Source organism: Podarcis melisellensis, assembly GCF_964234715.1.
Source record: "Podarcis melisellensis genome assembly, chromosome: 2".
NCBI classification, from domain to species: domain Eukaryota; kingdom Metazoa; phylum Chordata; class Lepidosauria; order Squamata; family Lacertidae; genus Podarcis; species Podarcis melisellensis.
The window spans coordinates 23,718,891-23,745,736 of NC_138529.1; the positions used below are offsets into that span (position 1 = coordinate 23,718,891).

Genomic DNA, 26,846 nt, shown 5'->3' on the forward strand with positions numbered 1-26,846 from the left:
AGTACTGTAGTACAATAAAGAGTTAACAAGCACTTCAACAATGACCCTAGCAAACAAAGGTTCATGCTCATTCAATTAGGTCAGCAGCAGCTAATGCTGCCAACACATCATTGCTGGATATTTGTAAAGTGGCAACATGATCTTCTTTCCTAGGCACTACAGACTGGACGTGTATTCTTCAGCTGATGCTAGCAGTGTGTTGCATCAGGTTCTTTAGTATTCGCACTACAGTTGGGAATCACTGTGGTAAGTCCCAACTCAGTTAACCCTTCCTTAACCCACTGAAATAGGACAATTGGTCTTACCTGAAGCTTAAATTTAGTGGGTTAGGAAGAGTTCGCTGGGGCCCAGCCATGGTCTTTCCCATAAAACTAATGAGTTTCTTGAAAAATAAATTGCCCCCAAGCAATATATTAAGTACATTGCCCTCTTTCCACCATTACTACAGAACAAAAGGATAAAATCATAGAGGTTTTCATTATTACTTTTTTTAAAAAAAGAAGCAAGTCTTCGAATAGTGGTAAGAGTATTCAAAAATAAAGGCATTTCATAATATTTCATAAGGCAAAGAAGGTTTGCTCAATTGCTCAGGAACAGGCTCTGTAATATATTTGTTCTCTAGAGCCACAGCAAACAAATGTTTAGCAAAAACCCTGACAAGCGAAACTCTTGAATTAAATCAGAAAATAACTCTCTCCCCCTGGGATCTTTCCCAACTAATTGTTCCATTTAGGGTTCCAAAATTGCTCTCTTCCTCTTCTTGCTCTTTGACAAGTTCCATAAATACCTAAAAGGAATAAGAAACATGAATTAACACATGGATTCTGCCCAGTCCTATAGACAGAATAGTGCTCTAAGCTAGTACAGTGGTGCCCCGCAAGACGAACGCCTCGCAAGACGGAAAACCCCCTAGACGAAAGGGTTTTCCGTTTTGGAGGCGCTTCGCAAAACGAATTTCCCTATGGGCTTCCTTCGCAAGACGAAAGCCCATAGGGAAATCTCCCGGACAGCGGGGAAGCGCAGCGCGTCTTCCCCACTGTCCTTGGACCTCCTCCGAAGGCTGGCGGTGGGGCGGAGAGACCTTCTCCCCCTGCCAGGCTTTGGAAGGCTCCTCCGAAGGCTGGCGGTGGGGCGGAGAGACTTCTCCCCCTGCCAGGCTTTGGAAGGCTCCTCCGAAGGCTGGCGGTGGGGCGGAGAGACCTCCTCCCCGCGCCAGCCTTCGGAAGGCTGCTTCGAAGGCTGGCGGTGGGGCGGAGAGACCTTCTCCCCCTGCCAGGCTTTGGAAGGCTCCTCCAAAGGCTGGCGGTGGGGCGGAGAGACCTCCTCCCCGCGCCAGCCTTCGGAAGGCTGCTTCGAAGGCTGGCGGTGGGGCGGAGAGACCTTCTCCCCGCGCCAGCCTTCGGAAGGCTGCTTCGAAGGCTGGCAGTGGGGCGGAGAGACCTTCTCCCCGCGCCAGCCTTCGGATGGCTGTCCTGAAGACTTGCGGTGGGAGGAGGGTTTTCCTTCCCACCGCCAACTTTCAGAATGCTGTTCTGAATGTTGGCGTGGGGAGGAAAAACCCTCCTCCCACCGCAAGCCCCGGGAACAGAGGAAAAGCGCTGTGCGCCTTCCCCTCTGTTCCCGTACCTGTGCTGAAGGCTTGCGGTGGGGAGAAAAGCCCTTCTCCGCACCGCCAGCCTGGCAGGCGGTCTCCATAGGAACGCATTAATTGATTTTCAATGCATTCCTATGGGAAACCGTGCTTCGCAAGACGAAAAACTCACAAGAAGAAAAAACTTGCGGAACGAATTAATTTCGTCTTGCGAGGCACCACTGTATAGGTTTCTAAATCTCCACCAGACAACAGTGCTATATTACAAATCATCTGTACATGTAAACATATAAGTTTTTTTCTGGGGGATCAATTCCCCATGACACCCCCCACTATGTGACAAAACATCATTAGGTATGTAACTAATTTATGAATTATAAAATGACAATTTTATATAAGAAATGTAAATGGAGACACCGCATTTCAAACTTATTTTCTAGGGCTGGCATGCTCTGTTCTTGAAAAACGCTTAAATTACCTGTTCCAGTGTTGCTTGAGAAAAGCTGTACTCTTCAATATTAAAAGCATGTCTTGCTGTTAGAAATGTTAAAAAGAAGTATTTACAATCATAGGCATCAAAAGAATACATACACACAATCAACTAAAATCAGTATGGCCAGATGTGGCCATAACAGGGGTGCAGGAACCCAGCTGTCCTCAATGGGAAAGCCACTGTCAAGTTGTAGTGCAGTGGATTTAAATGTTTAAGGACACTGCAAGCCTGTCAAACATACCTTGTGGCTCTAAGGGAATGGCAAGTTTATTTCTCAGGAGACAATCCTGTGCCTCTTTAAAATGCTCTGACTTTACTATGCCTCACAAAAGCAACGGAAGAAGGTGACACATGCACCAAGGCAAATGGCCTGGGAGATGATAAAAGCTTGTAGGTAATCAAACGTTTGGATAAAGGAATGTGTTGTTTACATAGTGTTTGGGGACAATGTGGGAGTTTGGCAGGGTGAATTCAGATTACTATGAGATTTTGATGGATAACTTAGAACCCAGTGATGAAGATTCTACTTAGTAAATTGTTGCCTCACCTTCCTCCAGTTTAGAAAAAGATACTGCAAGCGAGTGGACATCTTCCTTTGGGATTTTGTAAGCCAAAACAGAGGCAATGCTGCAACACACACAAAAAACAGACACAAGTACATACCACCACAACTAAGCAGAAATGAGAATCACAAAATTGCTTGGAGTAAAGTTGCAGGAGTTAAGCATTTTGTACAATGTAGCCAAACAGGTACAATAACTCTGAATCAAACTAGAGGTTTTATCTAATAGGAAGGTATTTAGATGATACGAGAGGGAGGCATTCAAGGTGCTTGCCTAGCTGCCAAAGCATTCACTGATGAAACCTTCCATGTACCAAGTTCCATCTATTTTGAGAATGAAAATGTGTTGATTAACCATAGCAATACAGTGGTACCTCTAGTTACGAACTTAATTCATTCCGGAGGTCCATTCTTAACCTGAAACTGTTCTTAATGGGGCCTCTTGCTGCCGGCACACGATTTCCGTTCTCATCCTGGGGCAAAGTTCTCAACTCGAGGTAACTCTTCCAGATTAGCAGAGTTTGTAACTCAAGGTACCACTGTAATTCACGGTTCTTTCACTTGAACACTATGAGGAGAGACTTAAAACAGCACCAGTCTTAGATGTGCACCTCTCTGCTCCCATCACATCAAGAAAATAATAATAAGTGATTCAGCCAAGCTGAAGCGGGTGGGGGGTAATTAACTCCATGCTTGGACAGATCCTTGACACAGCAAATGCTGACAGGAATGGCAGCTTCCTGCCTTCTGCAGCTATGGCTCGGTAAATGATAGCAAAATAGACAAGGGGAATGCTGGTTGCTTTACTATGCCAGTTTCTTTGGTGGACCTTGGACCACATTTCCAGAACCTCTGGTCTATAAGGTATGTTTCTCTAGAAAGCATTACTCAAAGCCTAAAGTGTACAAGAGCTCTCATAGAAAACTAATACATTTTGGCAATAGTGTTTTCTTTTCTTATAATTGTAATATTTTCTCTCTGCTTTTATTTTTAAAATGATTGCTTGAAAAAAGAATGGTAAGCACTATTTCCTTTTAATGCTCAGAAACGTCAACTATTGATTTCTACCTTTTCTGGCAACTTGCGTTTGGAAAGATGCGCAAAACCATCCTTTGAAGACGCTCCTTCTGCTGTAAATCCGGCACTTCTCTTAATTTCATTTCTAAGAAATATCCTCTGCCAAATTTACTCTTGAGATGTTGAACTGTACCAATGCACCTATCAGTTTTGGGGGGAGAGAGACAGACAAACAAAATAATAGATTTTCGCATTAAATTCGTTTTTAACAATAAAAATCTGAGCTTCCTCACTCAAGATGCCAAGGAAGTACCTTAATTTTCCAGACACCAAGATTGCGACTCGATCACACACAGCCTCGGCTTCTTCCATATAATGAGTTGTCAGAATAGCTGCTCTCTCCTTACTTTTTAAGGCTGCCCGAATTGCTTTCCTATGGTGAATAAGTCACAAATTGTTGCTCTTTCGGTGTGCAGTTACATATAAAGGGCATAAGATCATTTGTTGGATCTTCCGCAAGTGAGTGGGAAATGTACAGGCAGTGGTATACTGTGAGTAGCCGTCAAATGCATTCTCTCCTCACATTCCCTATGACATTTAGGGATCATCGAGACTTCCTATTATGTTGCACTTTCCAGATATAGGTCTGCCTTTTAAAGGCCCATGTCTTAGTGTTTTACTTTGTTTTTTGTCCTGGTGCTTTCCCTGGGAAAACCAACATTTTACTGCTGAATCGGAGCAAATGGCAATTCACAGAAAACCCAGTTGCCCTTTGTTCTGATTCAGCGGTGAAATGCAGGCTTTCCTGGGGAAAGCGCCAGGACACGCTCAGAGCTTTAAACCCATGCCTTAGAAACATGGCACAAAAGGCAGTCTGGATGAGCGCTTAGTAGTGACATGCAGCTGGTGCCATGGAAGTTCTGTGAAAGAAAAAGGACAGCCAGTGGGAACAAAGCTACTATGTGTCAACATCAGGCATAGGCAAACTCGGCCCTCCAGATGTTTTGAGACTACAATTCCCATCATCCCTGACCACTGGTCCTGTTAGCTAGGGATAATGGGAGTTGTAGTCCCAAAACATCTGACGGGCCGAGTTTGCCTATGCCTGGTCAAGATGAAAGAGGAAACAGCAAAGAGGGTGGAAAGGATCAGCTAATAGTGTTCCCCAATGCCACACCCAATTTTGACCGTAAACTCTTCAGGGGAGAAGGTTTGTTTTAGCCCTGCTAACATCTGTCATATATATAAATGAACACACCTATAGCATTAATAGGAAGGCAGCCAATAATACGGGATAGATTATCTAAGCATGTATCTTCAAGATATGTATATTGTAAAGATGCAAAAAGACTGAGCCTACTGTTCAGAAGCAGAAGAGAGATCATGAGCAAAGCATGGTTATAAGACACACACACATGTGATACTGCTTTCCACATAAAGCCTCCATGATATTTGGGGTTACTCACCACATCTGCTGTATCCCTACAGGGTCCATACCAGTAGATGGCTCATCTAATAGAGTAACATTAGGGTTACCAAGCATACTAAGAGCAAAGCATAACTGAAAGAGAAGGGAAGGGTGACCATTAAACAATGCACCATTGGCTGCATTTGAACACTAATGCCAAGCCAAAAATCCTGACTTAAATCTGGGATATGCACAAGTGATGTGCATCATCATGCAGCCCATTTCCTACTACTTTGCTCCTTCCTTCCTACCAGTGGCAGAACAAGCCAAGATTTTTAGCACAGCTTTCCATTGTGAGCAAACCTAGAAACTAGCTTCAAAAGAAGCCAGGTTATTAAGCAATGTTTTTTGGCTTAATGCCCCCTGGCTTGCTTTGGTGATTAACCATAGTTTCTGGGTTTGCACACAATAATAAGCAATGGTTTGTTTTGCCGCTCATATGAAACAAGAATGTGTGGATTCACAGTGGTCATGCATATCCAGGCTTATTGATCCTGGATTTTTGGTTTAGCAATTCAGCTTAAAAACAACAATCAATACCTTTCGTTTGATTCCTACTCCAAGGTCCTTTGCTCTTTTCTGTAGATGTTCCTTGAGGTCAAGTGCATGGGAAATGCTGGAGAAAAACAAAAGTATACAGTGTTAAACATTCTAAGAAACCAGTATTAGAGAACTTTAGCGTATGCTCATTAGTTCTTTTCCAAGTAAATTACTTCATATGACATTTTGTGTTTTAGCTAGTATTATTTGATCTCCAGTTAACTTTACACTATTTGTGGTTTTAACTGGATTGATCTTCCCTACAGAAATAATCAAGATGTATGCCACAGGTAGCTTAAGTGTTTTTTTAATGGTGTTTTAAGAGATGTGACCAGAAAAGTCTTGCAACCTGACATTTTTGTCTGTAACTTAGACTGTTGACTACAAATTACCTTTCAAACTAGCACAGAAGATTTTGATACATAACAGAAAGCAGAATCTGAACTACAGCTTTCATCAGCCTAAAAATAAAATGATGCAAATTTATGTCTTAGATATATCTGTGTATCTACAAGAATCTGTGTGGTGTGGTTTTTAAGTTGAAGCTAACAACCATTTTCAGGGAGACATTATACCAAAGTAAGAGAGAAGAAACTTCTCTGAATGTAAACGAAGTGTTTAAAATATATATTTACCATTTTATGAATTCTTTCATGTTACTTTCACTCATTCCTTTGATAGCACCATAAATTTCAAAATGTTCCTGCAATGTAATATCAGGCCAAAGTGGATTTGTCTGTGGACAGTATCCCATAAATCTCATGGAGCTATCCTTGTTATTTTCGCCTAAAGAATAATCTCCCATCAGCACCTGTGAATATACCAGTCCTTATTCAATATTTTTACATATAGTTTGCAGTTAACATGCAGAAAAGTTGATTGTATGGAAAGTTAAATTTAAAAAAAAAATGACAAGAAATGCTCAGGTTTGGTTTTACTACATGATCACTCTTTTATATACCAGGAGCCATCTGGGATATAGCCTTCCTATGGGTAGTCACAACATCCCAGTGCCTATTTCTGAATCTAAGCCATATATCATATGAACGGAAAACCCATTGCACCTCCTCTAAAAGTGTTAGCTTTAGAAGCAAAGCAAACATGAGTCTGTTCACAACTCTCAACCATGTATTTTTGTAGGTCTTGTGACACGCCCCCCAGTTCATACTTCTGAGATTATCTATGAAACCAAAAAGGAGTTAGGCACTGAAAATTCATATGCATGAACATTTCCAATAATGGGCACCCCACTCTTGCATCATCTTCTTTGGGCATCTAGCTGAGGTTTAGGTATTTACATGCCAGCTGGAAAGAAATATCCAGAAAAGAGTATGGATCCTCAGTATGAAATGACATTTTTTACCCTCTGGAAAAAAAAGGACTACAGCCTGAGCTATGAAATCTGTTCTGGATGGAAGAGGGGGACACCAGCTTCAGGATGCACTTGAATACCTGGCCTGAGGTTGGTTCTACTTCTCCCACCAACATATTAATCAGTGTGCTCTTCCCAGCTCCATTGGGGCCTAGCAGTCCCATAATTTCTCCTGGAAAAAGAAAAGGGAAACACGTAAAATGTGCAGTTCTGTTTAATGAGATGGTGCATTTTATTTTCCTGACTTATTTATTTTTACAACTAACCTTTTTTTACACAAAAAAAGACCTGATTGGTTGCCACCTTCTTGATTTTTCTTCCGAGAAGAAAATCTGTCCTTTCATCATAATCTTTATGTAAATTACTGACCAAAATGGCTGGTTTCTAGTGAAACAAAAGATAGCAGAGCTTAATTAATAACGCACATGGAAAACTAAACCATGCTTTCTTGCTATGTGCACAAGTTGAAACAAGCCTGAGCAAAGCCACAACCTCACATGCTCACCTGTGCAGCCAGGAGAAGGATTTCATGGGCATTTACTTTCAATTCCCATAAACTTAGCGTGTCTTCTGCTAACCAGGGATTGTTAGTTAAACAAGGTGCATAACTCGTGATTTGGAAATTGTGCTTTTTGAAACAGACTATCACTATAAGAGAAGTAAGGCACATCACCCCTTATACAGGTCTTACAATACAACCAGGTGCCAGTAGGTGTCAGTGTCAACAGGGTTGATACTAAAGAGCAAGATTTACCTCCTCACAGCTCTGGCTCGTTGTCATCTCCTTAACCCTCAACCTCTCAGCCACAACATCTTCATCCTCATCCTCGTCAAACGGCACATCTGGCGATTTCCTGGCCTTCAGCTTCGCAGGAGTTCTGAAGTTAAGGAAATATATGTGAAATCTGCTCATTGGGACCTCTGAACAGATGGAACTAACAGAAATAATGCCATCAGGTAGACCTACATGAAACCATATTGATACTTCCCTGTCCAATGTGACCTTGTGACAGAATTGGCTAGAAAAACACCTAAAATAGACTAGTGAGATATTTTGCTAGATTGGTTGGGTGAATGAGAAGGTGGCAGCATTCACGCTGCAATCGCTTATCCCTGATTCAGTTTCTTATGTGCAGCAATAAGAAGAATGCTCTTTCATGCAAGAATCATCACATATTCAGTCAGCTAAAGAAATGGTTGGACGATGGGTGGGTGTTCCGAGAAGCTGTGTGAAGGTTTTGTTTTCCTTCTCATTCTAAAGCATATTGAAGTGTTTGACTTGGGAGAAAGTTCAAATAAACTCTCTGGTGCTGATGGCTACAATATATTTGTCTGATCCACTAACTAGGAAAGCATACACACTATTCTGTGATATTTTAGTTTGCCTAATAGTGTCAGAAAGGATGTGAAGGGCACAACTCTTAGATCGTGAACAGAAAAATCTGTGGCATTGCAAGGATCCCAGGGCAAACTCTTGGACTCCAATTGCTTCACTAACGTCCCTAAAAGTATTGCCTAAGTAATAACTCCAGCCCTCCCTTAAGCCCTAAACATCAGCAAGTGGTCACTTCTCCATGGACCAAGAGACTTTTAATGTGTATACTTTGTTGCAGTTCACTACTGTCTAACTCTGCCTTGGTGTAGTAATTTCAGTACTGTAAATAGAGGCATACCAACCTGAAAAATGGGTCATTTCTCATTGATTTGCCGCCATATTTCACCTCAAGATAGCGTAGAAGGAAGAGCCAAATGACACATTGCAAGTAGGGCTAAAAGAGAAGAAAGGAATAAGCACATTAAAGAAAATGGATTTTCTCCTTTGCAAAGGACCCTAGATGCATTCCCCCTCTTTGCACATTGCTCCACTCTCTTCCCACAAAACAATGTAAGACAGAGCCAGTGTGGTGTAGTGGTTAGAGTGCTGGACTAAGACCTGGGAGTAAGGTAAAGGTAAAAGGACTCCTGACCATTAGGTCCAGTTGTGGCCCACTCTGGGCTGCGGCGCTCATCTCGCTTTATTGGCCGAGGGAGCTGGCGTACAGCTTCCGGGTCACGGGGCCAGCATGACCAAGCTGCTTCTGGCGAACCAGAGCAGCGCACGGAAACGCTGTTTACCTTCCCGCCACCTATTAATCTATTTGCACTTTGACGTGCTTTGGAACTGCTAGGTTGGCAGGAGCAGGGACAGAGCAACGGGAGCTCACCCCGTCGCGGGGATTCGAACCGCCAACCTTCTGATTGGCAAGTCCTAGGCTCTGTGGTTTAACCCACAGCACCACCTGCGTCCCAGCAGGACCTGGGAGACCAGGATTCAAATCCCCACTTGGCGTGAATCTCACTGGGTGACCTTAGGCCAGTCATTTCTTCTTAGCCTAACCTGCCTCACAGGGTTGTTGAGAGGATAAAAGGGGGGCAGTAAGTGTGTATGCCACCTTGAACTCTTTGAAGAAAAAGTAGAATATAAATACAATGATAAATAAAATATTATTATTTAATTTATGTATCACACTTCACATGAGGGACCACAAAGCAATATATACAATACAATTAGACTGATGGAGCATCTTAAGACCTTCATTACATTTCCCTTTCTGCACCAATCTGTTGTTTATCTCCACAACTATTTACTGTATTTTTCGCTCTATAAGTCACACTTTTTCCCGCCTAAAATGGGGAAATGTGTGTGCATCATATGGAGCGAATGCAGACTGCGCAGCTATCCCTGAAGCCAGAAGAGCAAGAGGGATTGCAAAGCCTCTTCAACAACATTTGATTCAGAATCTTTTTTTTTTCTTTCTTGTTTTCCTCCTCTAAAAACTAGGTTCATCTTATGGTTGGGTGCGTCTTATAGAGCGGAAAATATGGTATTTATTTAAGCAATTAGTAGGGCATCTGAATCCAGCTTATGTTACACATCCTTCAATATCATTTATATGCCACAGTGGTGGGAGGGTCAGGAACAGTACATCAAAAATGGAAGATCTTCAGCTAGTGTTAGAAGCAAGACTAGTTGCACCAGCATACACTTGCTATGTTTTAGCAAAATAACTCTAAAACAACCCTTTAAGCTCAGTTTAATGACCATGATTACTGCCATGTCTTCCCCATAGATCAGTGATGGAAAACCTTTGGCCCATGGATCAAACTTGACCAGCCAGGGGATCAAATATGACCCAAGAGGCAGCTTTTTCCAAACCATGCTCACCTGTCCCACACCTTTTTGTAAACCGCTTCGAGGTTTTTTACATGCAAGTAGTATATACATTTTATGAAATAAAATAAAAACAATAACACCTTATCATTACATGTAAAAGTGTATCCAGACAACCCATTTCTTAAATTCTTAAGGGAAAATATGGTGCCTACCGCTATTGTTGAAACCAATAGCCTTTCTGTATTTCTTTCCATATTTCGACCAAGCTTCTCTGCTACCTAACAATATAGAAAATGTTTATTTCAATATTTCCCCCCTCATATTTCTACAGGTCATTCTGAGTTCATTTATATAATATTACCATTTAGAAAATGCTTTTACAATGCTTTTTGAAACAATTAATTTATTTGAATTATTTCTTCCGCAAACTGATTTTTGCAGGAAGCTCATCAAAAAACATACATTTTTACAACAAACAAACCTGCTTTTCCTTGTTTCAAAGAGAGCATCAAAATACAAGAAAAACAGTAGATTTTATTTAAATACAACTTAAAAAAAAGCAATAACTAGATAACTAGTTAACATAACATAACTAGATCAAAAAGGTGAGAATCAACACTTGGTACAATGCTTGAATGAATAGGCTGGTGTTGAAACTCCATCAGTGTTGGTACTGCTTGCATCTGAGAGGGGAGAGCATTCCAAAGTCAGGGGTCACTACTGAGAACATCTATCTTGAACTGCCATCTAATACCGTATTTAGGCAAATCTAATTGTGTTTCCGAGCAGAATTCAAAGTGCTGGTGTTGAGCTTTAAAGCCCTAAACGGCCTCGGCCCAGTATACCTGTAGGAGCATCTCCACCCCCATCGTTCTGCCCGGACACTGAGGTCCAGCGCCGAGGGCCTTCTGGCGGTTCCCTCATTGCGAGAAGCAAAGCTACAGGGAACCAGGCAGAGGGCCTTCTCGGTAGTGGCGCCCGCCCTGTGGAACGCCCTCCCATCAGATGTCAAAGCGATAAATAACTACCTGACATTCAGAAGACATCTTAAGGCAGCCCTGTTCAGGGAAGTTTTTAATGTGTGATATTTCAGTGTATTTTTGGTTTCTATGGAAGCCGCCCAGAGTGGCTGGGGAAACCCAGCCAGATGGGCGGGGTACAAATAATAAATAATAATAATAATAATAATTATTATTATTATTATGCACAATCGAATCTAAGGCGCACCTCAATTTTCAAAACCTTGAAACCAAAAAAGCATTTGCTAGCGAATGCAAATATGCCATCAAATCTATCGCGCACCCTAATTTTCACAGTGCAATTGGGCCAGAAAAGGTGTGCATTACATTCGAGTAAATATGGCACCTCTCATAATCCATGGTATTGTAAAGAAGATCAGTCTACTGCTGACTAGCAGAGGGTATACACTAGCTGGTTTGATTCAGAATTGTGTTTGACAAACCAAACTATTGCACTCCCTGTCCACCAAAATAAGAAAATAGCTTAAGTAATTCCAATACAGATGGAGGCCAACAGGGCTGGATGGAAGGACACCTCGACCCAATCCACACACATACCCTGAATCCCAACACAAAGTGGATTTCAATCTGAATTACCCTTTTATTGAAATAACCCTAAAATCAGATTGCTATATCAAATGCTATATATGAACAGTTGTTGTTTGCAAGAAATAACAACCTATTTCCCAACTTTCAAAATAGTTCAGTTTCCCGAGCCCAGCTATGGTTGCCCATAAGTCATGTAGTCTTAAGTCATGTAGTGAGTAATGTGGAATGAGATTTTAATCAAATGTATTGCTTCCTGCACACCAGACTTTTGAAACTACAGACAAAATTTATCACTGTTTCAGTTCACTGCTAACTTACCTCTGTTAGAGAAATGAGACACCCAATAAGAGGATATATTGGGATGAAGACAGAAAAGCACGTGTGAATTATAATTGCTATTGCGTACGACTGAATAAAAGCTACATCAATAACAATAACACAAATCAAGGCTACCTGAAAAGGGAAAAGAAATAAAGATAATTACAATAAAATTAGAGCACCACTTGATTTCTTTTTATCCATCTTTAAAAAATGTTGTAGCATTCATTTTCACGTGTGCAACTGAAAAACCAGCTGTATAGATTGCTTTTGCTAAGAAAGTGAAACGTAATATCCAGAATAAAAGGAACAGTAAATAGTACCTAAGAGACAAATAATGAATCCTGTAAACTATGCACTTGCAGGACTGAGCTACAACCCAAATGAAAAAAAGACATAATTATTTATTAAATATAACAATCAATCAATTAAAATACTAAATTGCATTAACTAAGAAAGATGAATCAAGTACTACACTTTTACTTACTGTTGAAAAAATTAATGACCAAAATTCTTTGGTGTTTTGTATTGTTTTGAAGGTGAAAGAGACAACATAATGGAACAAAATTACCGATGGTACATAGCCAATAAGGCACAAAACCTGCAGGGGGGAAATTAAATTTGAGTTATGCATAACATGAAAACACAACAAAATGATTAAGAACACAGAATACAATCTGTCACCTTTCCTGAGGGAAGGTGACTTATAGAGCTCAATGTAGGCATGTTTCATATACAGTGGTACCTCGGTATAAGAACAGTCCTGTTTACCAACAATTCGGTTTACGAACTCCGCAAAACCGGAAGTAGTGTCTGAGAACTTTACCTTGGTCTAAGAATGAAATCTGAACGGTGGAAAGGCACTGGCAGCGGGAGGCCTCATTAGGGAAAGCACGCCTCGGTTTAAGAACAGTTTCGGTTTAAGAACGGACTTCCAGAATGGATTAAGTTCATAAAACGAGGTACCACTGTACATATATCAGAACTTCCACACCCTACAGAGCTGGGTGTGTGGACTACAAATGGTCATAGCCTGAATGCAGACTTCAGGAAGACTGGGGATCTATGTATGGGAGGCATACATGGGCCTCTTGTGGGTGGCAATGTCATGGGATGTAGAAGAGCAAAAAGTTAAGCACACCTGCAAAGGGGAGAAGGTAGATCTAATTAGGGTTCATGCTCTTAATTTTTGTCAGGTGAAAGTTTGTGCTTTACTTAGGGCTGCCTAAAAAGAATAAAGGGTTATATCCCACGTTAGTCATACTCAGAGCAGACCCACTGAAACCAATGAACTCAACTAATGAGAATGAGTACAAGTATGATTTGGTTGGTTGACACCCAAAGCAGTGGGCAGCTTACCCCCCAATAATAGGAGTCTTCTGCACTCTTCAGACACAAACAAATGCCCACATGGCTTCAACCCTCAAACTACAAAGAGTGTCTCCTTTCTCAGATCCCATTGTAAATAAAAGACCAACTTTGCTCCCTCCCAAAAAAGCTCAACAACTTGAAATATGACAACCCTAGAATAGCCTGCAATGTTTTGCAAATGAAATCAGGGGTCATATTTTTAATACAAAAAAGGAAATACAAAGACTCCCTTAATTATTGCACATTGTTGGAAGTTCCTCACTACCTGCAGTGTGCTGTATTCATTTAAAGTGTTACCATCTGCTCCTATGCCAATTTAAAAGCCAAAAGGTTGATGGTTCTTTGGGTTAAAAGTAGAGTAGAAAAACATAAGTATACAGTGGTACCTCGGGTTACATACGCTTCAGGTTACATACGCTTCAGGTTACAGACTCCGCTAACCCAGAAATAGTGCTTCAGGCTAAGAACTTTGCTTCACAATGAAAACAGAAATCGTGCTCTGGCGGCGCGGCAGCAGCAGGAGGCTCCATTAGCTAAAGTGGTGCTTCAGGTTAAGAACAGCTTCAGGTTCTGGAACGAATTAAGTACTTAACCCGAGGTACCACTGTGCTACATTATTTATTGCAGGATGTTTGAAATACACTTCAGTGAGTGCAGCATGTGAAACGGCAGGCAATGCCATTACATAGGCAATTTCTGCCTTATGTTCACTTTGCTGCTCTGTTGATTTTAGTAATTATGTGTCTTGTGTCTGGCTGTGCTCTGTAAGATGCTTTGGGAACCTCCAAGTTGAATACGTTGTTATTCTGCTTTTGTAATAAATAAAATAAAATGGTGCCGTGGGGAAGAATCTTTAACAGGGCTGAAGAATGGCAGATTTGCCATCACATCCGCAGTTCTGCCGGCTCCTGCCTAGCTGGGCAGTTAATTTTTATTCTTTGTGGATGGCGCAGCAAAGAGTCCTGGATCAGGTTCCTCCAAGGGAAACAGACTGATTTTTGATCCAGTGGCTCCATCACTGGCCCTATTCTTCCATTGAAAGGTTCCAGGTATTCCTGCCAGCAGTAGTTTAGTAATTCCTGCCCACACCTTCAACAGGTGCAGTGGAGCTTTCCATGGCAACAGAGTTCCTTCCTGCCATAGGGAAATCTTTTCTGAATCCTGCTGGATTTCTGTTGTTGAGGTGACGCCAATAAGGGGAGCAAAGAACGGATAAAAGTATCTGCAAGAAAACAAAACTTACCACAGCAAGAGCCTCCTCAGGGAAAAAAATAATTCCATGGTGAACTATGAACAAGATTCCGACCATCAGGAGGAGAATAATGTAATATAAAAGAATGTCAACTAGTGCTTGCCCACACCAGTATGCAGATGGATAAAGACCTGATAACTTAAGTTGAGTATAGGCTTTGATCTGCAAAGGTGCAAAAAAGAAATGAAAATCCAGGTCAAATATGGGGAATGGCAGGAAATCCAGCAATTGTACTTTTGCTTTTGATAATATGATCTAGAATGAACTATTTAAAAAAAATACAGTACAAAACATTCTATGGGCTCACCCACACTCCTTGCACTTTATAGATACGGGTCTGAGTAGCTTTGGCTTGCCACTTTCCCCAGGAAAACCCACTCTTCAGCATGAAATCAGATCAAATGGCAACCAGATTTTCGGCAGATCGCTATTTGTTCTGAATCGGTGCTAAACTGTGGGTTTTCCGGGAGGAAAGTGATGGGCAAATAGAAGTGTGATTGAGCCCTCGGCCACTAGCTTATCTGTAGGGCTGGGACATACGGTTTTCTAGAAGAAAAGCATTGAGAACATACATCAAGAGTCATTCTAATTTAATTGAAACAAGACACCTCAAACACCCCTAACTGATAAATGAACCAAGATGGAGGAAGAAAATATCCTATTAAGAAAATTAAAATGATCTACAACTAGGGAGCAGCTCAAAGAAAAATACAGCAATGGCAGAGAGTCCTGCACACCAGGGAGTACTTACCTCCCAAAATTTCATGGGTGAAAATAGGGACATTCCTGTACAGGAGTGGGTAGGGCTAGGGGCGGAGTCCAGCAGCTCAGCTGTGTGGTTTGGCAGACAATAGCAGGGCCAACACAATCCAAGTCAAGTGCCACAAGGAGAAAGCAGGAACTAATATGCATGCAAGCAGGTGGCTCCAGCTGGCGAAAGCAGGGAGGCAAGCCACAGGCTACAAGGCAAATCAAATGCATAACACAAACACACACATATATATGCACTATATATATCATCTAGAGGACATTAGTCCTGTTTTACAGTGGGGCACAACAGTGAGTACCTAGCCCAAGATCAGTCACTGAAGGTAATATTAAATATTAAACATTAACAATAGCAAGCAACAAATAAAGGTAATGCCTGCAGCCTCCCACCCAGAGACACTGGAATTAAGAAGCTTTATTTATTCTTTTTCATCCTATATGGCTGGCAGCACAACATGGGATCAATAGGCCATTGCCTGCACAGTCCTAGTTAGGAATATTGAGGTCAAATGCAATTAGATGATTTTTTTAAAAAGGATAAATGTAAGCAGCATTTAGCCAAATTATATACTCCCATTTAGACTCTGATGTTTACTCTGAAGTAAATCCCGCATAACTCCATGTGGTTTACTCCCAAGTAAATGTAATGAATAAAGAGGTTGCAACCACAGTTACTAGAGCTGTGTTTTCAGAGAGCCAGAGGGTGGGATCCAAAAAGCCATTTGTGAAAAGAGAAAATGTTTGCCACACTAGGACTCAGGTGGACTCAGGTGACTTCTCAACAGTGTACACCACCACAATATATCAGGAGTTGTGTTATACTACAAGAAACATGGTGTGTAAGGAAGGTAAGGCTTTTGGATCCTTTCCATCTAAATAATTACTTTTATGCCAGTATTTTTGTAAGTAGTGAAACAAGCAGTTATGTAAGCATCTGCAGAGAATATATGAAAGTTTGGCTGGAAGTTTTTAAATTTGTGTTTGCTCTCTGAACTTAAGGTTTGGTCAACACAGGCATACATGGAGCAAAAAAAGAAAAACAAGACACATAGAAAAGAAAAGAAAAAAGAAACATAGTTGCAACATTAAAATTAAGAGAGCAGGTGTGGTTTTTTCCCCTGAGACTGAATAATGGGACAGTTTGGGTGGTAGTAGCAGATGCGTAGTTTGAGGAAGAAAAAGCAAAATGACTCTTGATGATTGGCAAAATGAAAGTTCACTAGAATGATCTGCAATTTCCACCTGAGTCCTAGTGTGGCAATGAATATGAACCAGAATATCCTGCTAATCAAACCCAATAAATAAGCTCTTTAGAATGCAGCATGACAACCAGCCCAAGTTATGACAGCATGGTATCAGTTAGCTGAACAATACTACAGTCATATCTCTGGTTACAGACACTTCAGATTTTGTTTTTTCAGGTTACGGACTGCCCAAACCCGGAAGTACTGGAACTGGTTACTTCCGGGTTTTGGCAGTCGCATCTGCGCAGAAGCGCCAAATTGCAACCTGCGCGATTGAACAGAGGAGTTATAAATATTGCTATTTCCTTATTCTATTTGAACACTTTTACATACAACCATATCTGCCCTGGATTGATTCACTACAATGTATGAAATCAGTTAGTTATGATGCCAAATAGGTGGCAAGGGAATAACTATGGTGACTCCTTATTTACCTCTGAGGAATTTGGTCTGAGGAATCACTGTGTTGAACCAATGTATAGGACATTTCACATTGCTTTTTTTAAAAAAGTATGTTCTAATACAAAGTTACCCTGTGGTTTTCTGCATTGTCCATGGAAAAATATGATGGCAATCCAGTTATTGTGACTCCTACTGTCAAAGCTTGAACAACCAGCACCATTATGAAACCTCTGTCAGTAATTTTCTGCAAAATAACAGATTGCAATATTAGAATACAAAGGGGAAAAACCCCAAGGTGAAATATAATTTTAAGGGATTTTTTGGGAGGGGGGGTGTCTAACCGTGGTTTGATAAATCAGTCTGTTTTTGCTATATTTAGTTTAAAGGTTTTTGCATTTTTAATTCTTTTGAATGACAGTACAATAAAAGTTTGAAAACTAATACTAATAAATAAATCTGTTTTGCAGCCTGACTAGGGCTGCAAAACAGGGAATACCTGGGAGACCACAACACATGGCAATTAAGACGTGTTTGGTTTTGGAGATCACAAGTCATGCAATCCAATGTACACAAAGGCCAACTTGTCACAAATTGGAATGCAACTTCATTTTACAAGAACTTTTTTGGGACTTTGCATTTACTCACTTGGAAGAACGAACTACTCCAGACATGGATGTTTTCTGTGACATTTAAATTGTGCAGATACAGATTGCTAATGATATTCATCATAACTGGTAAAGAGTGTTTCATGGTGCAGTTAAAAGCAGCTGTAAAGATGTAGTTCTGAAAACAACAACAAGAAGAGCATAATCAGCGACAAATCTCTAGTGCCACCGTTCCTTCCCCCTAGCACTTTATGTGCTGCTGGAACAACACCAGGGCAGTCTGGGAGAAAGGAAATGACATGTGAGCTATTAAAGAAAACTCTGTGAGCTTTGATCTTGCCACTGCTGCTGCCACCAAGGCTGACAGTGAGGAAAAAGGAAAAAGACCTACCGCCCTGTTTCTAAGGCGAGTTTCCCTCTTCAAATTTCAAAACCTCCCCTATCCCACTTGGGAGAAAAAATTCATTTTGCACCCCAACTCCCTGCCAGCAAACACAACGAATGCTCACATAGAACCAATATATTTAACCTGCATTTCTTCTCACCTTGCCTGCATGAGATACATTTAATGCTCCATTGTGGGGAGCAACTGATACATAATCACTGCCATTGAATATTTCTGTGTGAACATTCTGGCTTATAAGAGAGCTGATGATGTCATCAATGTCTGATCCTAGGTTGAGACAATAAAGAAAGTTGAAAGGTTAGTCTCACAGGCACAAAGATTCCTTGCATGCAAAGAGTTTCCCCATTCCCTGCTATGCCAAAGATACATATTATTATTGAACATTTAGAGTTAGCACTGGTATTGCAGCAAACAAGAAGGCTCATGTTCTCCAGAAGTCCCGTATAAACATCAAAATATCCTTAGAGTTTTAGGGTGAATTCCAATTAAGTCATACTCAGACCCGACACATTGAAATAAATGAAAGTTAATTATTTGAGTGGGTCTGCTTTGTGCATGACGGAGATCAATACCCTTGAAGCACTGACAAGATGTGTATATATTATTACACACACACACACACACACACACACACACACAACCTGTGCTGTCATGTAATCACTATAATTATGAAACAATGTTGCTTCTTTTATTGATTTATTTTTAAATATTTATACCCTGCCCACTAACTGATGCTGCTGTAAAGCTTTCAGCTTTTTGGTAAAAAAATCAAACTATTTAAAGTCTGTTCCATGAAGTTGGCCAGATACAATTCTAGAAACATATCATTAAATTCAATTTGTGATTGAATTGGGGGGGGGGGGTAATCAAACCAGACTTGCCAGAAGGCTGATTTTTCTACCTGTCCTCAAGCTAACCATTCATTACACTGATTACTGTTCAACTTAATTACACTTTTAATTTATTCCTAGTGTATGTCATACAGTAAAAAAAAATTGAAATGCCAGATGGTGAAATGAATAAAAGTGAATAAATTGAAATGTAACTTACCAGTGAAGTTCTGAACAAGGAGACTGCTTTTGTATTTATGATGAGTTTCATTTGGTTTAAGAAAGTATAAGTCTGGAGAAAACGTAACAGGAACCACCGCATTTTTGAAGTATTGCTGATACATATTGAACATATAAATCTCAACACCAAGGAACACTGTTAATAGCAAAAACCTGAAATAAGAAGAAAAAAGTACACGTAAAGCTGGTACAAATTAGTGTAAAGAATGGTGACCTTTAGAGCAGAGGTAGACTGAATAGCCATCATCCATAGTATTTCTTTATTTAATTTAACACAATCTGTATGCTTTTTAATTTTTGTAAAACCTCTAAGTGATTTTGCATTGTTTTACCGGAAACAACAATCTGTCTTAGGTTTATTCAATACAAAACACATATTCAAAATAACTTGAGGATGACAAGCATGTACTCTTTCGCAGTAACAAAGGAAAGGACCTTGCTAGATCAGAACCAGGTTGACCTGCTCAAGCATTCTCTGGAAGAATCCCCTTAAAACTGTATCCACTGGTAAAATTGGCTGCAATCCCTGCTCTGGATGACAAGTCATTAAATAATGATTTCACTCATCCACATACTAAAAGTACAAGCCTGTAAACAGCTAACACTGAGACAGCAGTCCTTGAGTATGATATCTAAGGCACCTTGTGTGGTATTTAAAAAGTTCAGAAAGGTGAAGGGGCAGGGAGTGTTATGGAAAAACTAGCATTATAGTCAGAGGGCTTATCTACACTTACCTTTTCCCTGCTCTTTCGAGGCACAGGTCTGTGCTTGTGTTTTATTTTTTATTTTGTCGTAGAGCTTTCCCCATGAAAACCCATTATTTAGTCCTCAAGCAGAGCCAATGTCAAGTTGAGTTTTCCACACATTGACGCTTGCTCCAATGGAGCTTTAAAGAGCAGGTTTGCGTGGGGAAAGCTCCAGAGGATTAAAAACAAAAACGGTGCTCAGACCTGCAGCTTTAATGCACAGATCATGTCTTGAAAGAGAGGAAAGGTAAATGTGGATAACCCCCAGTCTCAAACAATAGCCATCTGTCCCTCTTGGAGCATGACATGAATGCAATCACTTATTTTCCTTCCGTGGGCTCCTTCTCTTTTGGATCGTTAAAACATAAGACGGAAAAGTTTCCTGAAGTTCATGTGTAAGCCTTAGGTAAGAAAACTTGCAGCCAAATGTGATGTTTGATGATGCAATTTCTTTTCAAACACCTCTATCCTTGTAAATAATGTGCACGGATTGAAATTTACCACTTCCTCACTGGAACTTCTTTTCAAACATTTTTTCAGGATGTGGCAAGCTGCCCTCTTGAAGCGCATTAAGTATTCGCACAGATATTGCTGGCAAAGGTGAGGTGGGGCAGAAATAATCTAATATAATAAGGCTGAATGAACACACTTAAGCCCCAACTATCTCCTGGCTTCTCCTTGGCACACTAGAACATTATAGGGATTAGGAGGCATGCATACACCTCCTTGTGTTTCTCAAGCACGCATGCATGCACATATGTACTCTCATTCTCTCTCTCTTTTCTGGATGCTAGCTATTTGAGAAAGATTTGAGCTATTTGGGAAAGATTGAGGGCACAAGGAGAAGGGGACCACAGAGGACGAGATGGTTGGACAGTGTTCTCAAAACTACCAACATGAGTTTGACCAAACTGCGGGAGGCAGTGGAAGATCGGAGCGCCTGGCGTGCTCTGGTTCATTGGATCACAAAGAGTTGAACACGACTAAACAACAACAACAACAGCTATCTGAGTCCCAAATTTAATTTGCACTAAGAGATAAGGGAAAACTACACAGACCTTCCACTCTCCACAATGATGTAGTGTGCTGTTTACATGTGTGCAGCATAGGAAGTAGTGAAGAGACTCAATAGCAATTCCTCCACACACACACACACATGCTGTATACACTATTTCCCTATCAGGTGCTGCAACACAAGGTGCCAATCTGAGATGCAGCCTTCACTCTGGGCTGTGGTCTGTTTTAACCTTTTAACATATTTCCGTTTCTGACTCTCATACATTTTGGACTAAGAAACAGAAAGCCAAGATGCTTACACTTCCGTGAGTGATTTGATGTCACGTTTGAAATTAAGAAAATGAACTTTTGCCAGCGTAGAGACCTGTTTTTTCCAAAGAGACTTATTGCTTAATACACACGATTTTGTCTCAGATAGCATTAGCAGGCTTTGCTCTAACTCATCCATAGATTTTGCATCCATTTCATCTTCAGCTTGCTCCGAGTTAAATGCACTGAAATCTAAGGAGGGTAACAGATTAGGCAACTTAGAATTTATCCCCCACCACCAAATCATTGATCTGTAATGTACTACAAGAAGGACTGTCATTGATTCTCACCTGTGTGGTTAATTTCAGCTTCAACTTCCAGCTTGAGGAACACATCCTCCAAGGTAGTCATAGAAACGCCATAAGAAATAACACCCAAATGGGAATGCATGTCTAGATCAGCAAACAGTGCTAGAAGAAGAAGCAGGAATAGATGTGGTAATAGCAGCAGGAGCAGCAGGAGCCGTGCTACTGCTTGGAAATAGAAATATAGGAAGCTGTCTTATACCATTGAACAATCCCTACCTACAGCAGGGATTGGATGCATGGCTGATGGATGGGATTGCTAACAGGTCAATCACCTGACATCACCGTGATGTAATCAAACCATGCAGGCAAACAAACTGGGCTTTGCAAGTGCCTGCAAACAATTTCAGCAGGGAGTTGCATCTTTACCTTCCCTCAAAGATGTTCAAGGAGACTTTGACTAAACATTAGGAATAACTTTTTGATGGCAAGAGCTGTTTGACAGTAGAATGGACTACTTCCAAAGGTGGGTGGACTCTTCTTCATTGGAAGTTTTTTAACAGAAGTTGGATGGCCATCTGTCAGGGATTCCTTCAGCTATGACTCTTGCATTGAAGGGGACTGAATTAGATGACACACACACACTACAATTCTATGACTGCACATCATATATGGCATGAGGGGTGGAACAGGCGAGTGTGGTTTAGAGAAAAATAGCCTGCCTTGAGCGCCAAATTAGGTATCTGGATGTCTGTCTGCTGGTCTACGATGACAGTGGGTCTCCAGGGCTTCAGACACAAGTCTTTCCCAGACATACCTGGTGGTGCCAGAGATTTCTGCATGCAGAGTTTATTCTCTCCCGCTAAGCTTTATAGCTATTACATTTCTTGCAATCATGCTGCCTTATTTCTGTTTGCCGTTGAGTGTAACAACAAAAAAGCCTTTGGTGCCACTATTGTTTAATGATTGCATATAGCGTAACAGTTCAAAGTCACATGAAACAAAAGGTGAATGTTTTCCTTCATTTATCAGAGTGTCAAAATGTGTCTGAAATTGAGGGTTTTTTGTTGTTTTCTGGGAACTGTCTTGCTACTATATAATTTTTATTAAAAGCTTGCCAAGGAAGGAAGGAAGATTACAAAAAACAAAACACAAACCAAACATAGTTTGGGGTGTTTTGACCCCTTCCACAATAAATACCATCTCTTTTCCTTGCATAGCAGGCCCAAAACCTATGTTATTTCTCTTGAAGTCCATTTTAATTTAGCTTTCCATGAATTTCATTATTTTCCTCATCTACTCTTCAATTTTCACTGGTGTTCAAAGGGGAGATGAGGTGTACCTGAAAATTTGTCCATGTCGTTAAAAGGTAAGGCATACACAAGCTGCTCTTCAGTCTGCTTTAACAAACTGGCTCCAGGGATATGCTGCTTGATCAAAAATGCTGTGCCTTCTGTGTTACAGTACCTGTCTATTTGCATACTAAGGAAAAACAAACACACACAATGTTTAATTATTTTTTACAAGGTGGGACTCTATGGTCTGTTTGTTTTTTAAGTAACAAAAGGAACATATTGTAAACCAATTTAACATATAAACATTATTTTCTTAATCCAAATGAAAAACAAAATTTACATATAAGTATTCATAATACTTTACCTTTACCTTTATTCATAAATTATCTAAAACTCTAACAGATAAATCACAAAAACTTTTGAGATCTATTCGAGAGGTGGGGAATAATAATATAATAATAATAATAATTTATTATTTATACCCCGCCCATCTGGCTGAGTTTCCCCAGCCACTCTGGGCGGCTCCCAATCAGTGTTAAAAACAGTACAGCATTACATATTAAAAACTTCCCTGAACAGGGCTGCCTTAAGATGTTTTCTGAATGTCAGGTAATTCTTTATCTCTTTGACATCTGATGGGAGGGCGTTCCACAGGGCGGGCGCCACTACCGAGAAGGCCCTCTGTCTGGTTCCCTGTAGCCTCACTTCTCGCAATGAGGGAACCGCCAGAAGGCCCTCGGCGCTGGATCTCAGTGTCCGGGCTGAACGATGGGGGTGGAGACGCTCCTTTTTTGTTTCTAAGGGTCAGTTCTTTTCAGCAGGCTGACTCTGACAGATGGGTGGGCCAATCTAGTTGTCAATCACATATCCCTATGACATAATGTGATTGACAAATGGGTTGCCCAGCCCACTTGTCAAAATCCCTTCTGCTTGCAGTGCTCTTTGCTGCAGTTCCTCCAGCAAACTTTAAAGGGGGAGGGAAACTACTGCAAAGAATATGTGTGTGTGTGTGGAATGTTTGGGAGGAAATAAGACAGTAAATAACAAATAACAAACAAAATATTGGTGTATGTAATTTTTATTTCTCAATTATATTTTGTGGTAGTATGGTTGTAATGTTTTTGTAACATAAAATCATTCAATAATTTTTTTAAATTTTTTTTTAAAAAGGCTGCTTTAAATTAATATCCACGCTCCTGACTGAGCATAGGAGAGTGGAGACTGAGTGCTCTTTGCAACATTTTCTCTCTCCCACTTTTGTTGCTTCTCTCCAGCAGCAAAAAGGTAGCAGACTCTTTTTTTTTCCTTGGAAGGCTCACCGTACACTGATTCCTTTCAGAGGCTAAAGAGATGGCTTTCCAAGAAGGTCCAGCCCACCCGCTGACATCACCAATGATAGTAGCTGATGGACAGGTTGGCAATGTTTGGGGGAAATGGCTTGGCAGTCCAAACTGGACCCTCTGTTTCTTCACGCCTGATATTAAGCAAGTCAATAAAAAAATTGCGGGGGTTTTGGCGTTTGGGGGAAACTCTACCTGATACACTCAATCATATTTCCATTCAGTACTTTGTGGATGTTACTGAAATTTCTAGCAGGTATAAGCCTGCTTGATCCAATTATTATTTAATATTTTATTCAGAATGCAATCCTGTACTCACTTACCTGGGAGTAGGTGGTATTAAATTTAGTGGGAACTCTGAGTGGATAGACATAGAATTGTTCTGTCAAATGCTTTTTTATAACCTTGTGAAAATAAGGCAGTATGAACCAACTAGTGTTCATATTTACCAGGTTTACTCATTGCTATTATACTTCCAGCTAACCAAACTGGGTGTTTTTTAAATCAGTTGTAAAATTCAGTCAAAGTGGAAAATAATGAACAAATTGAAATAGACTTTCAGACTACAGATACCTCAAACGGTAGCCAATTCCCCATTTTGTTTTAAGGAACATAGAGGAGCCAAGGCATTTCAGCATTCCTTGAGAAATCACAGCTTTCCGATCTAGAAGCAAGAACAGAAGGTACCTTCAGTTATATCAGTTCATACAGCGACAAGCTGGCCATATTACCAAACTGGTACTAACACAAAGGCCCCCAAATTGCACTTGCCAGCAACAATGTCTGCTTCTTCCATGAAATGGGTACTGAACACAGTCACTCGAGTGGATTTTCCATTTTTCAGGAGGTTCCAAACTGTTTGCCGTGAACATGGATCCATGCCAGCGGTTGGTTCATCTAAGAGTAATACCTAAATATTGGCCATGGAAAACAATGGACTAGATATTCATTTTGAAAGTAGGAGTTATCCCTTATCAATAATATCGTTTATCATTATCATCACTTCTATCAGATATGTGAACAGTTTGACCAGATAAGGTCCCAAGAATAAAGCTCAACAACTTTTGTGTCAGGATTTTTACTTTTTGAAATATGGCAACCCTACTGTTTCCTCAAGCACATTGTCTCCTGTTATTGTAAGTTTTTATTTCATGCTCTCAGTCTGCCTGCCTGTAGTTTGGGAATATACTAAAAATAAAATAATTTTTAAAACACTCTGCTTCATGAAACACATCCTGTTCAGCTCCTGCAAACTGAGAAGTCTCATACACCCACATGCCCACACCCACCCCTTATAATAATTACGACAAATCCATTCCTACCAAAAGAAACACAGTCCAGAAGTACAAATCAAACAACATCAGAGATTCTGGCATTATTCTCATTAAGCTTTCCATTAGTAAAGAACTGCAAAAACTCTGGGGAGAAATTTGGATGAGAAATGTTGGCACCATTCCAAGAGCAATGTAGATGTAGTGACATAGACATTCTTCAGTGCTATCACCACTTCTGATGGACTGCGAATGGATTGTTAGCTCATTTCGTATGTTATTCTGGAAGCCATTTCAGCATAGCCATGTTGATGTAGGAAAAGACAGATCAGAAGCCCTAGCCCACACCGTCTGGTGTTATGTATAAAAGTGCCTAAGATGCTTCCACAAAGTAGTGGGAAGAGAGCTACAAACAACTTTGCTTGGAATTATCCTAGGAGGCTTCAAACACTCAGAGGGAGGGGATGTAATAGGCCTCCAGGCCTCGTGTTATGTAGGATTGCCTCAAATAAATCTGAAGCTTAAATATGACTTAAATACATATGCAGCTGCTAAACTGGCTCTGATCAGTAACAATGAGGAAATGTAAACCAACAACCTCAATGTTGGTAACTGGAAGTTGAGGACTATATGGCAAATGCACAAAGCCATATTATGACCAATCAAATGTAGTAGTACAGATGTAAAAACAAAAAACAAAAAATGCACGCAGGTAAATATAGGTGGTTAACTCTGATAAAACATCCCCATTCCACAACAACACTTGACATACAGTTGGAAATACAGCTCCAGCAGGGCAAGCATCTGGCTCAAAGATTTCTTGCTAGATTGTCCCAGTGGCCCTGCCCACATTTCTGGCATGGTTGGTACTGAGAGATGGGCAAGCACGTTGTCAGAATTGAACAGGAAGGGACTACCTTGATCCATTTCAACTAGAACTGGAATAGCTACCCAACAAACTAGGATCTGAAGACAGATACCCCTTAACCAGGGACACGGGTGGCACTGTGGGTTAAACCACAGAGCCTAGGACTTGCCGATCAGAAGGTTGGCGGTTCAAATCCCCACGACGGAGTGAGCTCCCGTTGCTCGGTCCCTGTTCCTGCCAACCTAGCAGTTCAAAAGCACATCAAAGTGCAAGTAGATAAATAGGTACCGCTCCGGCGGGAAAGTAAACAGAGTTTCCATGCGCTGCTCTGGTTCGCCAGAAGCAGCTTAGTCATGACCCGGAAGCTGTACGCCGGCTCTCTCGGCCAATAATGTGAGATGAGCACTGCAACCCCAGACTCAGTCACGACTGGACGTAATGGTCCCTTTACCTTTTACCCCTTAACCAATTCACAGACCAGACCTGGGGTTCAGACCGAAATCTGCATCCTTCTGGATTCCTTTAACTTTGTGAGATCCCACTATAAGACAGTC

General features: G+C 40.8%; 1 protein-coding gene across 4 annotated transcripts in view; it reads right to left on the reverse strand.

The window, feature by feature from the left end:
- Positions 1-26,846, reverse strand: part of LOC309363334 (cholesterol transporter ABCA5-like) — a 51,608-nt gene continuing 24,762 nt past the window's right edge. For all 4 annotated transcript variants that reach the window (XM_081899529.1, XM_081899527.1, XM_081899528.1 and 1 more), the window contains 25 exons: positions 24,925-25,063; positions 24,727-24,817; positions 22,861-23,000; positions 21,564-21,683; positions 21,264-21,465; positions 19,182-19,354; positions 18,271-18,398; positions 17,766-17,903; positions 17,251-17,364; positions 14,698-14,868; positions 12,571-12,684; positions 12,084-12,218; positions 10,410-10,475; positions 8,721-8,812; positions 7,798-7,921; positions 7,310-7,427; positions 7,124-7,215; positions 6,307-6,482; positions 5,672-5,747; positions 5,130-5,224; positions 3,977-4,096; positions 3,715-3,864; positions 2,632-2,711; positions 2,070-2,125; positions 1-787 (listed from right to left, as the gene is read on the reverse strand). In XM_081899529.1, the coding sequence (XP_081755655.1) occupies positions 680-787; positions 2,070-2,125; positions 2,632-2,711; positions 3,715-3,864; positions 3,977-4,096; positions 5,130-5,224; positions 5,672-5,747; positions 6,307-6,482; positions 7,124-7,215; positions 7,310-7,427; positions 7,798-7,921; positions 8,721-8,812; positions 10,410-10,475; positions 12,084-12,218; positions 12,571-12,684; positions 14,698-14,868; positions 17,251-17,364; positions 17,766-17,903; positions 18,271-18,398; positions 19,182-19,354; positions 21,264-21,465; positions 21,564-21,683; positions 22,861-23,000; positions 24,727-24,817; positions 24,925-25,063 (3,018 nt within the window). In that variant the 3' untranslated portion in view covers positions 1-679. The remainder of the gene's footprint in view (positions 788-2,069; positions 2,126-2,631; positions 2,712-3,714; positions 3,865-3,976; positions 4,097-5,129; positions 5,225-5,671; positions 5,748-6,306; positions 6,483-7,123; positions 7,216-7,309; positions 7,428-7,797; positions 7,922-8,720; positions 8,813-10,409; positions 10,476-12,083; positions 12,219-12,570; positions 12,685-14,697; positions 14,869-17,250; positions 17,365-17,765; positions 17,904-18,270; positions 18,399-19,181; positions 19,355-21,263; positions 21,466-21,563; positions 21,684-22,860; positions 23,001-24,726; positions 24,818-24,924; positions 25,064-26,846) is intronic.